Raw genomic sequence first — 15027 nt, forward strand, 5'->3', positions numbered from 1 at the left:
ATGCCACAGCTATGCCTTTAAAACATTTTTACATCTATATTTATGTTTTGAGGATCTGGATAGGCTGGACCAATGGGCAGAGGCCAATACTACGAGGTTCAACAAAGTTAACTGCTAGGTCCTGCACTTAGGGCACAACAACACCGTGCAAAGCTACAGGCTGGGGAAGAGTGGCTGGAAAGCCTCCCAGTGGAAAGGGACCTGGGGGTACTGGTCGATAGCCAGCTGAATATAAGCCAGCAGTGTGCTAGGGTGACTAAGAAGGCCAACAGCATCCTGGCTTGTCACAGAATCATGGAATCATTAAGGTTGGAAAAGACCTCCAAGATCATCTGGTCCAACTGTCTCCCTACCACTAACGTCACTCACTAAACCATGTCCCTAAGCTCCAGGTCCAACCTTTCCTTGAACACCCCCAGGGACGGTGGCTCCACCACTTCTCTGGGCAACCCATTCCAATGCCCGACTGCTCTCTCTGAGAAAAAATGTCTCCTAATTTCCAACCTAAACCTCCCCTCGCACAACTTGAGGTCATTCCCTCTAGTCCTATCACTAGCTACCTGCGAGAAGAGGCCAACCCCCAGCTCCCCACAGCTTCCTTTCAGGTACCTGGAGAGAGCAATAAGGTCTCCCCTGAGCCTCTTCTTCCCCATTTCCCTCAGACGCTCCTCAATGGACTTGTGTTCCAGACCCTTTACCAGCTCTATTGCACTTCTTTGGACACGCTTCAACACCTCAATGTCTTTCTTGTAGTGAGGGGCCCAAAACTGAACACAGTACTCAAGGTGCAGCCTCACCAGAGCTGAGTACAGGAATCGGGAGCTGTATCAGGAAGAGTGTGGCCGGCAGTACTAGGGAAGTAACTGCCCCCATGTACTCAGCTCTGTTGAGGCTGCATCTTGATTACTGTGTTCAGCTTTGGACCCCTCAGTATAAGAAGGACATCGAGGCCCTGGAGTATGTCCAGAGAAGGGCTACAAAGGTGGTGAAGGGTCTGGAACACAAGTCCTGTGAGGAGCGGCTGAGGGAGCTAGGGTTGTGTGGCACTGGAATAGGCTGCCCAGGGCAGTGGTTGAAGTCACCATCCCTGGAGGTCTTCAAGAAACGTGATGATATAGACCTTACTCGTGTGGTTTAGTGGTGGACTTGTCAGTGCTAGGTGAAAGGTTGAACTAGAAGATTGTAGGGGTCATTTCCAACCTGCATGATTCTATGATTTTAAGAACTGATTGTAAGATGCTAGGAAAAGACAACACAGGAAAGCAATGTGGGGAGAAGATTACAGGGAACATGCTCAAGTCTTTTTCCCAAAAGGAAAATGGAAAGATAACAGGTACTCATCCAGAGTACAATCGACTTAAAGAGTGCTTTACATTAAGTAATCCAGAGAGCAAGGCACAGGACACAATTGCGGGAAAAACATAGACTGTGTCAGAGTTGTGCAATTACAGATTGGGTTTAGCTCCTGCTTTAAGATGAAGTTTCTAAGCTATGAATTGATATGTATGTATGCAGCAAATGTACTTACATTTTAGAAATTTACGCCTATGATACTCCCTTCAGAAGCACGCTCTTACAAAAGGCCCCGTTTCCAAATGCCCAGGTTGATGCAAATGCCCTGAAAAGCTGTGTCTTCAAAACCACGTATACACTGCCTGAAATCATTCCTTTTATGATCCCATTTCCAAATGTCTTGCTCCTTGAAGTCTCCCTCCTTCAATCTTACCTTTCCAAATACAGTTTCCTTCTTTTTCCCAATAGTGTAAATTGAAACTGTCCCTTGGTCAGAGATAAATAGGAAGTAACATATTGAGCTCAGACATTTTTTAAACAAGTAGAAATTACAAGAATAAGCATGTTATTCTTCTCCCTCCTATCCCCTAGGCTCAACTGACTTTATGCAAAGCTTTAGACTGACAGTGGTTCTTTGTCTTGTTCTGTTAGTTGTCTCATTCTTGTTTCCTTCATTGTTGGTTCTAATCTGTCAACACTTCTACAGGTAGTTACTTGACCTCTTAGTGCATGATTAAAAGAAACTTTATCCCTCTTGAGTAAGGCTGAGAAGTTCAACAAAAACAAAAGGCATCAAGATGATTGGGAAAGGAGATACCAAAAGTAACAAAAAAATCATATGCTTCTGTCTATTTTGAGGTTTAGCAGTTTGTTTCCTGGGTTTCTGTTTTGTCTATCATCTTGTGCCAAACCATAGGGTTAAGACACAATAGAGGAACAGCAAAGTCACTTGAAGCAGTGGGAAAATGATGTTTAACTAGAAATTAAGGGATAGTTAGTGATGGCCCAGGGAAAACCATGGTTCCACATGAGGTAATAGGAATACCTTCTCTACAGCAGTTAGGTTTGGTCTCTTTAGCACAGCACACTTATTAAAAAACACACGTGCACTAAATGAAGTTTTTCAGAATCCACATCAGACATTCCTAAGCCCAAGAACAGCACATGCCTTTGCAGTGACATATAAATTCCACTCTTAAGTCTCTGCCCTGCAATAGCTCCAATGATAAAAGCAGTAACTTAAGGCAGGTATACTCTGCACACTAGACTGTTTCCCTCTGCATGAAAATTAGGCAAATTCAGTTTAATTATATACAGCTCTTGAGAGAAAAACTAGGCTCTTTCATGATACTGAACAGCATAGGGGGTCCTGCTACCAAAGGAATTATCTAGCAGAAGTTTAAGAGAGAAAAGAGAAAAGAGAAAACCTGCTTCATCTTCAAGTGAAGTAATGGTTGAGATGGAGAGAAGCCAACAGTGCTAAGTAATTTGAATAAGAAATTCAGCAGTGCAAGAAGGAAAAATGGGGATTAGTGATCTCCTTTCTATTATCTGTACAAATGCACAGTTCCAAGTCATGCATATATGAAACGATCATCAATCACTGAACAGATTCCACCAATAAAGCAAACAGCATGCTATGTGTATCTGCCATTTGTAGAAAGGATGAATGATACAGCCTTGGGTCCACGTACAACCTGAAGAACATCCTCTCCCATCTGCCACCCCCTTAGCACAGATTTTCTACTGCAGTAAAACCAAGAGATGTTTTATCACTACAGTACCAGTTTCTTGTGACTCTCAAGACATGCAGGAACACAATCACAGGATGTGATTTGGAAACAGTCACGATGCCAAAGGAGGTCAGTTATACAGCAAACAGCAACATAACAAGAAATTAAAAAATAGCCTCTTCTATGCTGCAGTTTCAGGATCCATTGCGACTAATTTTGTGCATGTATAGAGCTACCACTGGAGCTTAAATGGACAAAGCACATTCTGAACCAGTCACCATGCTGTTAAATTCAGGTTTTGCAGTATCAGAGATCCTCCTGCCTTGTATAGGCATATGCAGACAATTAATATGTAAGCATATTAGTAAGTCCAAGGATAAACAAGGTTAAGAAAATATAACCCGCTTAAAAAAATCACACAGCTCCTGAAGGGCTCTCATAAAGGGCTTTTATCAAACTCCAGCTAGGAAATGTGATTTATTTGATAACTGTGCATCCACATGAGGTTTTCTGTTGGAGGCACCCTCATCCCCAGTTAGCCTACCAAAAGTCTGCCAGAAGCTTCCCAGGTCACAGGGAAAGTAAGCTTGATTCAGGTACAGGATCAATCTGACCTTTGGTACTTCATTTTCTATTGTTTTTTTTTTTGCCTGTTTTCACTCATGACAGGATGGCAGCAAGTTTGCTACAGCTTTGCATCAGCTAGTGAGGATGCTGGCTGTGTAAGCAAGATTCTTTAACAAATCTTAAGGAGGTATCTCTGTTTAAAAGAATGCAGAAGGCATTAAAAAGAGTTCTCTGTCAGCTGTTCCAAGAGCTGAAGCCTAGCCACATTCACCTAAAAGCCCGCAGTATGTCTCACTTCATTCTTAAGTTCCCAGTTCCACACAAGTAAGAAATTACTGCCTTTTTCCCTAGCACAGTCAAAATGAGCAAAACACACACTGCAGAAAAAGCAAAGCAAGAGTATAACCTACAACTAATAGCTCTCAGAGGCATCCCCAAATGCAGACATAGGTAGCTTCTCAAACTTGAAAACCAAACCACTTCCTTGGGGAATGAACACAAGAACTTTTCCTCTGATTTGCACTAATATAAGAAGGATGCAATACCATTTAGCATCAGCAGAATTAACTCTGAATTTATATCACAGGACAAGAAAGCAAGATCAGACCCCACACGTAGATTAAGGAATAAGGCCTTGGACAATTTATTAAAAACATTTTGATCTTTTTCTTCATTCTTTTCCAAATCATGCACAATTTAATTTGTGAGGTTTACAATTAGTCAGTTTGCACAGACCTTGCACCTGCAACACCACCACTGCCAAAGACTAAGTTGGCATGCTGCATTTATACTTGGTGATATATCTTTAAGCAAAGTATATGCAGAAAGCCTTTTAAGAAGAACTACAGTGATGAAAAAAAATCAAGAGATAGGGGAGGCAAATAGGTTTTTAGTTAGAGCAGGCTATTAGAAAGAACAAAGATTCCTGAGAGACTTGCAAGTTAAAATGGAAACGGAGGGCAAAAGCCTGTCATACTTGGGTAAAATGCCAAACAATCAAGATGCAACATCTCAAAGCCAAAAGATGTCCACCAGCCAGGCACTGCACACAGTAAGAACGTTACTCACTCGTGTACTGCAGAGGAATAGCAAAAAGAAAGACAATTCAATAGAGCACACAGCAGAGTTCTTTTCTTCGGATGGCAACTGAGAAAGAAAGACAAGGTTGTAAAAAATGCTGCCAAGTTAACTGTGCTGTGAGTGGGAGGGCAACTTACCAAGGAAGGTATAGATTAGTAACTCAGGAAGATTTGTGCCTATCGATTAATCAAGTATTAAAGATTAAAGGAAGCCTTGCACATTATCCAGCCAGAGAACTTTGACTAATCAAGGGAAAGCACTGGACTTCCATTTTCCTAATAGATTTTCTGCCAAATGGAATTGTTTCTTATATAGCACAAATAGGAAGAGAAGAAAAAAATAAGTAACATGCGTTTAAAATACATATATATATATATATATATGTTTATGGACACACATGATTTTGTAAACACCATAGAAAATAGTCAGATAACATTTAAGTGCTTCCTTAAGAGATCAAAAGTGAACAATTTTATTGTTTTAAGTTAATAATATTCAAGTTCTATAGTATTTGTCAAATGTCCCCTCCCACCCTGACTAAATTAAAACCCAGACAGAAACAACACTAGAGACTATTTACACTCATTTAGTTGAGGTTCCAGTAGTCCACTGGCTTTATTGCTCCAAATCATCAAACCACCATACTGTACTGTCAGTTAATAATACAGCAATTAATTCACCAGGAAACTAGCTGAGTAGCACCCACTCTGCATCTTCCAAATCCAAGATGTAAACTCAAATTGTTAGTACCCAACAACACGCTCATGCATGCCTCCAGTAACCTGAAGCCCAGTCAATGTGTCATTTTGGAACAAAACTTCTCATTAGAATTCAAGATTACTATTTTTTTTTTAAAGCCACTGCAAACAGCCTGACATCGATTGGTAGAGTTACCTTCTCAGAATCTGTGGGCTTGGGGTAGAGGGGGTTATGCTGGTTAAAAACATCAGATATTTTTTGCCAAACAACAAGAGCCCTACTGCACTGGCAATACTGGTCCCGTTAAAGCAGCTGAACTTGTGTGTTTTGACAAGGATGCCAAGTGATATGAGTCCTAACTCATGCTCCCAAATGCTAGAAACTGAGAGCTTTAGCAACCTATCTCAACATTTCATGATTCTTTACATGTTTCTAGTTCTTCAGTCATTGCAGTAGCCTGAAACTCACCTCCAGCTTGCAACCTAGAGGGAAAAAAAAGCTTAAGAGAACCTGTTCCTGAAGGTCTTACATTAGAAGACAATGAGGAAAATAAATATTCCTGTTTTGCTTAAAACACCTATTTTTGAAGCCAACTGTACATTTAGCAGGAATGGACAACAGGCCCATACATTTCTGATAGGTAAGGCTAGGAAACAGGTCAAAGGTGTGGACATAAACATTTTGTTTTGAAGCTGCACTGCAAGCTATGTACTTCCTCAGCTCTGAGAAGTATCCTTTTCTAAAACGCACACAAGTCCACAGGCATTTGAAAGAAATAAAAAGGCAAAAATAATCCTCAAAGTGCTTTTTAAAAGCCTCAAAGATCCAATGTGATGATGATTCTTTACTAAGCAACACTGTTTGTCTTTTCATCAAAAGCACGAATATCCAGTCGTGCCCAGACGGCACAGGCATGCTTTCTTGGCCTGTGTTTCCCTCCCCAGCTATATTTGCATGTTTATTTAACTGTGCCGGACAGGGAATTTCTCTTATCTCACTTTCTGTTATGGCCAAAAAAGCACTGTGGAGGCTGCTTCGTGTTGCTTTTCTTCAAACAAATAACTAACTACACTCGTCTCTCAGCTGTAGTTAAGATATTGAATTGTTGCAGGGAGTGAATGGTTGTGTAAACATGCAAAGAATGACCTATTTTAAAGAGAAAGGGGTGTTTCGGTAGGTAACACCACAGAAAGACCACCAGCAGCACCCTGCTTGCACGGTCTCAGCCTGCACATGAATCAGCATGGCGCAGCCAGCAGCACAGGCGGGTTTGTTCTCCGGCCAGCAGCAGGGAGGAGCTGAGCTCTTTCTCTCTCTGCTCTCACACTGCAGTGCTCCTGCTCGACAGCTGCTCCTTGCTTGCTCTGCCAAGGACCCACACCCACCACCTCATCTCTCTCTGCTCCTGCAGAGAAGAGAGAATAAGCCAGGACTGATAGCACAGGGTACCTGGAGAAGAACATTGCTCTGGGACTGGAAAGGCAGACCACCCCACTCCACCCCAAACAAAACCTCAAACAACTGGAAAGGAATATTTTTGGCAATATCTCAGAGGGCATTTCACTGGCTCCACCCTTCACTTAGTCAAAAACTTTTTTATCTGAGCAGATGTTTCTAGATAAAGAACATCAGGAAAGGCTCTAGATGTATCCTAACAGATGACTTAAGGGTGCAGATAATGATGGCAAGACAGCAAGCACATCAGCATGTTCAGTTTCAGCAGTTAATAATGAATATATGCTAAAACAGAAGCATTCGCATGCTGTGGGTCAAACCTCATTAACTATTTCTGGAGCCCATCCATACCAGCAGAAATAAAGTCAAAAGAAACAAAACAACTACACATAAAAAATAGACCTGAGACTATTCACAGAGTGGAGTCCCAATGACGTAGAGAACAATCTGTCGTTAAGCTTCGTAACCCTCTTTAATTTCAGGTCTCCAGAATACCTGGTGCATAATTTACCCTCCCATGCTCGCACAAGCTAAATGCATATTGATAGGTATTAAGTAGCCACACGAAGCAGAAAAATTACCATTCTGATCAAATACTCCGTTATGATTAATCAGCAGTGGAGCCTGCAATAAGCTTATTAAGGACTTGGCTCACTTTCCTACATGCAAAGGGAAAAATGTTTTCAGCATGAATATTTAAGTCTTCCTTATTTTAACAGATGTTTTGCTGTACTCATACTCTTGCCACCTCCTCTTATGAGTTTCAATTCCATTAAGAATTGTAGCCATTACACAATGGAGAAGGAGAAATATACTGAAAAACATTCTACTTCCACTTGATTATTGCCCAGAGCTGGTATTTCTGCCCTCTGTAGGGTGCTACATTTCCTCCTCTCTAGGAACACTTTTACTGAAAAAGCCCATTAGCTGTAACAAATTAAAACCAACCTCCTCTAGGATTCTGTGCATCTCCTACACCACGATCCACAGAAACAGCACTGCCTGCTAGAACCTGCTGTCCAAGGTTTGTCTTTGCTGTGTGTTTAACTGACTCCACAGAACCAGAAATGTGATCTTGCTGAACCGACGACATCTGAGCAGTCATACATAAAGCTGTGTCTGTTGCCTATGGCTCAATACTGACGTTCTTCTCCATTTGAACATATTTAGGCTGTCTGGGGATGGATCCTATGGCTATTCACAACGTGTTAAGCACTGTTTACTTATTTCTCAGGAATCTGTTATAGAAAGGCTTGTCTTTCCATCTGTGCATACTGAGGAAAGGTAGGAAAGCACAAGGAGGTAGGTCTCCAGCCAACATTCAAGCAATGCCACCTGCATCCTCAGGTGCCAGCAAAGGGAGCAAGTTTGCGGCAAAAAAAGAAGCTGAGCTCTCAGCCAGACATCAGCTGTGACAGGCTTAGAGCACATAGAGCTGATGTAGCTGGCTCTGTATGGCAAATAGGGAAAATACCAAATAAAAGCCTCACTTATGCCTGTAGTGAAAGCCTTACCGAACAACACTGCTCTTGTAACCAAGAGGTACAAGCTCATGCTTTTACTTCCAAAAGGGCTATCCACACCCACAGTCAAAAAAAAAAAAAAAAAAAAAGACGGATGTAAAATGTTGTCAGAGCAATGGGATTTGCAATCAATGTTTTCTCAGAAATAAAAATATTCTGAAGAGAAAGCAAATACTTAGCAAGCGTTTAAACATAATTCCGCTGCTTTTGTGCAAAACTAAGGCGGCTTAGTAACGTGCAATAGGAGATGCTGGCATACTAAGAGCCGTAAGTCAGTCCCAACCCTACTGACACAAGGGGCACAACTAAAAGAATGCCTTTCACATCCACGTCCTCTCTGCTCGCTGTGGGGATGTTCTGCACAAGGCACACAGTACAGGTAATGCAGGCACACAAGCACAAAGGTCACTCTGTTCTGCATGATAGATTGAAAACCTGAGTCCAAAACGAGGAATTTTTTATTTTTATTGTTTAATCTTTTCTGTTTGATCTACAAGCTCAGAGAAACCCTCTCAGTTTTCAAGACTAAGGATAAGTCTGTAGCTCTGACCCTTGAAAACATTCAAAACTTTCACGAGCTTCTGGCCTCATCAAATTTGATGTTCAAGAAAGTACAAAAACTAAAAATCAGACGTCTTCACAACAATTTGCAGGGAGCCAACAAAAACAGATCTCTCACACACTTTTGCCCCTACGGAAGCAGACCAACGTAACTCAGTAGCACTGACACAGGCAGGCAAAGAGATTTGCCAAAGGTTTAGCACCTGCCTGCAAAGATATGCAACCAGTCTGGGACGAATCCGTGGGACAAGCAACCTGGCACTACAAAAACTGCCATCAACTGCTCCTCCCATTATTCACACCCAAGGGCAGGGCTGAAAGACAATTTCTTTGCGGTGGTTTCTGTACCACAAATAATCTCAGAGCTCCTGCAGCTCAGGCTGCGACTGCTGCTTTGTATGGTTGCACTGTATCAAAAGGCAGTAGGCAATAAAGGAAAACAACCAGCTTGGTGCTTAACTGTTTATGTTGAGCACATCAGCAGAGAACTAAACAGTAGCCTGGGCTGTCAGTCTTCAAGTCAGGAAAACCAGCACTTCCACTAGCATTCGGGGAAAGATTAAAAAAAAGAAAAGACGTACAATCCGCACAAAATCTTCTATAGGTTCTTTTCAAATTAGTGCCAGGCAGGTCAGCTCCCAACAAGCACTCACATAGGAGAGAGAGGCTGTCAGTAAGTTCTGCTTCATTTATTCAAATGCTGAACTTTGAGAAAACTCCTTTTCAGCTGTAATGCATTTCTCATACTCTTTGAGCATCAATCAGAATGAAACAAGCCCAACTAAGCTACAGAAAAAATAGACTTTTCCCCTGAATCGCTTAACTTTCCATGGAGAGATGTTATCTTTACAAATACATCTGTTTGAAGCTTGGGTCCTCTACAGTCCAACTACCAACTACTCGGAGCTTGAGCTGAGGACAAGGGTGAGGGCTGTAACAAGCACTTGTCCTCTGGGGATGGCTGACAAGAAGGGATCTGTCGCGCACATTCAAGTGAGGGCTTAGAGAAACTTCAAGATAAGAACATTGTCATATTCTAAATCTTACTGATTTGCAAATAAGCTCCTAAGCACTTACATAATCTTGTGCTAAAAAGTGTTGGCTGCTGCAGTCAGAAATAACCACACAGGAAAGACTTTCAAGTAGAACTGCAAAGTAAATGGAAATAGCTACCAACTGCACTAGAGAATTTTGCCAAATCAGAAAAGGTTACATGTTAACTTGTGCTTCAAATGAAGCAAGCATTTGCAATAGGCTTTGAAAGCCAAAGAAACACTGACTCTTACAGAACAGAAATATTAACAATAATGAAAACTGCAATTTCAAAGTTAGAGACTAATTTGAAAATGGTTTAGGTGAGCACTGGTAATTTTGACTCAATGATTATTTTTGGTTTTGAATACTGAACCTTTAGAGACAGCAACATAGTTGGTGTTAGAAGCAATCTGATAGCCCTTGGGGCTGCCATGAAAACCAAAGGCTCTTGTGCTTAGCACTGCTCACCACCATGCAGATGCGTAGCACATTCTGACACTGAACATCATCACTACCACTGAGTTCAGCAGAACTTGTCAGTGCCCAGCACTACTGACAAAAGCCCAGGGTTTCAGGTGCGCCTAGAAACAGAACTGTAAGATTAAGAATACAAAACTAGTGACAACAATCTCCCCCCAACTCCATAAATTCAGTTCTGGTTACCTGGTGTGTCGGATAATGGGAGAGGAATGAAAGGATCAGGCACAGTCAGAAGAGGAGGGCTAGTGTCCAAATTCAGAATGTCTTTCGTTTTTTCAGCTGGTAGTCATGAAGAGAAAAGGCAGAGTGAAACAGGGAAGAGAGAAAAGCAGAAAGCATCAAGCAAAATCTCAATGCTGAGACACAGCTCAATAGTACAGAGTCCAAGCTATGGCCTGGCAACACACTCGGAACAAGTTTATGTTGCTAGGGAGAAGGAAAAAAACAACAAAAAATATTAACATATAGATCTCCAACACAGTTTAACCAACAGATCTCAAAATATTCCTGGAAAGGGAAGTACCATTATCTTGATTTACAGGAGAACAGAAAGTGAAATACCTTGACAAAAGACCAGCCCCCTTGTTGGGCCTCTTTTGTCTGAAACGAGATACAGCATCTAGCATCAGACGAGGCTTAGACAGGCTCATATTTAAGAGGAAAGAAAATGAAAAGGGCTAGAAGTGTCCATCTTAGTGCCAGCACTGAATTTCCAAAGCACCTTTCTATATCAGACTACAGGACAGGAGAGTCAAGGGGCAAATTTTAAAGATAACTACTAAAAGAACTGAATGCGCTACAAGATCCAGAAAGCCCAGAATGCGTGGGTACTTCTCAAACTTTGCAGAAAGCATGTTACAGCTGAATCCAGGGCTGCTGTTACTCAGCATCACTCTAAGAAGGTTGATGGAACATCATGAACTGTTCACAGGGCAGTGAACAACTGGAAAAAACTCAGAGCAACTGCCAAGAGCCCTCTTGCATCATGGACTTCAACTACTGAACTCTCAGGAAAGAGCCAATACTACCAAGCTCAGTTATAAGCTCCTCTAAATCTCTCATCAAGAACAGAAGCAAGTGTAAACGGATTTGTGTCTTCTGGTCCCTTGAAGAAGACTTCAATGATTCTTCAGTCTCTTTCCAGGGCTTCTTTTGCCAACGGATGGTCTGCTTTGGTGAGGAAGTATCAAACAGTTGCATTTTTCTCTGGTGAAAATGGCTGCATGAGACGGGAGAGCACTCAGGGCTGCTGTAAGCAGCTTGCCACTACTGCGCTTCCCAGGTCATTATTGCATTCAGTGAGAACTCCTGGAGCTGAAGAACTAGAAATGAGCAGCAGCCCTCACTGAGTTTTTCCAGCACAGAAGGGGCTGCTCAGGGCAGAACCCTGGCACCAAAGTACCAAAGGAGATACCAGACAGGGCTCCACAGAGAGGCCTCCACACAAAAGCTCCTTAGACATCTGAGTCCAAACCCCTTATTGCACACTGCATATTTTACTCCCAGTAGTGAGCCATGTGGTGCTTCAACATAAGTAGCTTTCTTGTGAACTTCAAAGGTTCGCTAAGTCTCTTACCTCATCAAAAGCTCCGCTTCTGCCTATAGATGGTGCATCCCTACTCTACTACTGAACTGTGACAAGTCTATGTGCCCTTCTCTGCTGAGGAGCCAACCCTATCCTGAAGTTCTCAGTGCCAAGACTCAGCTCACTTTGTATCAGTTTTACGTCCTTTCAAAGAAGATATGACACAGAGTTGCCACTTTTCAGCAGTGCTGTCCAAGGCATTGCCCTATAGAACATACTCCAACTCACCTGTTCCAGCAGTGAAGGAAGAAGAGCCACCAAATGCATCTGGCTGAGTTGCAGAAGAAGCCGGCTGGAAACCCAGAATCAAGTTCTCTGTGGAACTGCCCATCTTTTCTGGAGCTTTTCCTGAAATGCCAGACACAGTTTTAGGGGAAAAACTTCCATTTCGAAGGTTGTTTACTTACCTATACTTCTAAGAAGCTATTTCAGTAACTGACTTTAGGCCTTTCCTGCAAATCATTACTTGCAGATGAAGCAGAATTTATACTGTAGCTTCTACAACCAACTGATCCACAGTAAGAGCAGTTAGTAGCTCTCCCTTTGAGGATCATGCTTAACAGAGGACAGGGGCTGAGACAGGACATTGGAAGGATTTAGCTTGTACAGGTACAGCAGACAGTGACAACATGGGAGCACCCCAGCAGCATCTGACAAAGCATCATTCCATGCCACTTTCCATTTTGAGAGCAGGCTGGTATTAAACTACCTCCACGAACTTACCATCGCCCAACTTTGCAAAGTCCTTGTTCAGCAGCTCCTCAGCTGTGAGTTTGGAGAAGTTATCATCATCAAATGGATTCCATGTGGAGACATCAGGTGGGTTATAGACATTCTGCTGTGAGGTCCTTGGGGAACCCGAGGGCGTAGTGGAAGCAGATCTGGATGTGATCATCCCAACCAAACAGTCATTAATAATCCGTCTGAAATTCTCTGGCCACCGCTATGAGCCTAGTCCAAGCTACTGCATTATAATTACTTCCTACTTAAAGCACTCAGTGTAAGGTATCGTACTCGCATACCCAGAACACTAGGACCAGCAAGCCTTACCTATTTGTAATCTGTTTCAGCATGCTGATGTCAAAGATTAAAACGAGCATCATAAGCATTCCATGTGAAACAATTTTCTGCAATGTCCATGTGGAGGCTTCCTGCCTGTAGATACTATTAGAACAAGTATCAAGTGCTCCTGCAGAAGGTCTGGTGCTATGCAGCATGCATGAAGCATGCACCAGGGCTACTGGTGGAACAGCTGAAGCGTGAACTTCTGTAATCCACTGGAATGCCCCATTTGCTTATGCCTTTTGTGAGAGCAGAAACATTCAGGAGGACTTCTGCCCTTGAGGAAGATTTTCTGTGACTTTCTGCCAAGCCCTACACTGTGGTCTTGGGAATGCGAAGACTTGTACCACAGAGTTTGCTGTCTACCTTCACCTCAGAGCTGAGCCCAGGAAGTCCCCAAAGAGCCTCATGTACCCCCACCTTCCATACCCTTTGATACCAGCTGAGCAGCCACCTACTTGGACTTGTTGAGACTGGCTTCAGCAGCAGCTGCCTGCAGGAGCTGGGTAGACTTGCTGGCTGGAACCCCAAAAACAGCACTGTGGGTCACATCACTCAGAATCCTCCTGTGTCCTGCACGCTGTGTCTTGGGGGAGGATGGAGGGGTGAGAGAACCCAGCTTCTGCCCCTGAACTGCTGTAGGTGGTGTGGTTTGAGGTTTTTGTTGTTGCCTTATTTGTGCCTGCATCTAGGACAGAAAGTAAAATGGTTATGATCTTTGTGAACAACTGCCATGATAGAAAAAAGGCTATCTTCTGGAGGATCTGACCTCCAAGTCATAGATCAGGAATAGTCTGGAGGGAAATTAAGCAAACAACAACAAAAAACAATACCACCGCCACAACAAAAAACAATACCACACCAAAACAACAATTAAGAAGCATCTAGGGAGGTGGAGTGCTGGCAATAGCTGGTCTAAAGTATTTCAGCATTACTACAGTTGCACAAGAAGAAACTCTCTCCCCTATGGTTGTTAAAGGTCAACTGCCCTCAGAAACTCGATCAAGGGTAAAGAGGCCAAAGTCCAGTGTAGACCATAGAAATCAGATCATAGTGTGCAGAAATTTTGCTATACAGACACATAGAATGGAACAAGGTGAAGAGGAGACAGTGTGTGGTTGGGTTCAATTCCTAAAGGAGCAGAGGACTTCTGCAAAAAATTTCGTGCAAGAAGCTTAGTTTTCTACCCAAGGAAGAAAAAGCAAGGACACAAGGACCCTGGGAGCAACATTTGCCATTTTCATGTGCAGAAAAAAAAACAAGCATGTTTGGCTTAGGTGTAAACCACGAGTCCAACTACAAACCCTTTGAAAACTTCAAGAAGTTTCTCAAACCAATTTTACATTTTCATTACTTCAGTCTTGTTTGTGTTAAAATCACAAACCCATAAATGCTTTCAATACTCTTTTGTAGTTATAAACAACATCACTTCAGATGCAATTTAAAAAAATAAAATTAGTGTCAGTGAGATAGCATGATCCAGCCATTGGGGGGATTTAAAGAGGGGAAACCTAGATGCAAAGAGCAGAAAGCTGTGCTTGTCGCCTCTACTGCCTGAATACTAGAGCTCCCTATTCCCCATTCAGTATCATCGCAGGACATTTTCAACCATGGAAGATGGATGCAAAACTTGGAAATACCTAAGAGGGCAATGAGAAAAGAATTACATTTCCAATGTGATGCTTAACTACAGTGGGGCAAGGCAAACAAGTAGTTAGCTGCCTTGCTTCTTATCTGGCATTTTCAGGCAGACTAATTCAGTGTGGCTGAGAAGCAAGCTGACCTGACTGCTTCTGATGCACCCACCTTATATCTTGATATATAGGTCACTGCAGAACAGTACATTTGGTGCTGAGAAGTAAAAGGGCAGTGCCAAAATCTCCACAGAAATGAATGCAGAGCTTATTAAGCTGAAGTCCTGCAGCATGAAAAGGTTTTGACAGGTAGCTTGGTG

The 15027-nt window shown here is 42.5% G+C and overlaps 1 protein-coding gene across 12 annotated transcripts in view; it reads right to left on the reverse strand.

Annotated features, from left to right (window-relative positions):
- The window catches only part of AAK1 (AP2 associated kinase 1), an 88368-nt gene that overhangs the window by 21597 nt on the left and 51744 nt on the right, over window positions 1-15027 (reverse strand). For 6 of the 12 annotated variants that reach the window (XM_040538261.1, XM_040538263.1, XM_040538264.1 and 3 more), the window contains exons 14-17: window positions 13532-13761; window positions 12735-12892; window positions 12240-12359; window positions 10610-10705 (exon numbers count right to left, since the gene is read on the reverse strand). In XM_040538261.1, the coding sequence (XP_040394195.1) occupies window positions 10610-10705; window positions 12240-12359; window positions 12735-12892; window positions 13532-13761 (604 nt within the window). The remainder of the gene's footprint in view (window positions 1-10609; window positions 10706-12239; window positions 12360-12734; window positions 12893-13531; window positions 13762-15027) is intronic. The other 6 variants (XM_040538262.1, XM_040538265.1, XM_040538267.1 and 3 more) reach the window with 1 other exon arrangement.

This window comes from Cygnus olor, chromosome 27, assembly GCF_009769625.2.
Source record: "Cygnus olor isolate bCygOlo1 chromosome 27, bCygOlo1.pri.v2, whole genome shotgun sequence".
NCBI classification, from domain to species: Eukaryota; Metazoa; Chordata; class Aves; order Anseriformes; family Anatidae; genus Cygnus; species Cygnus olor.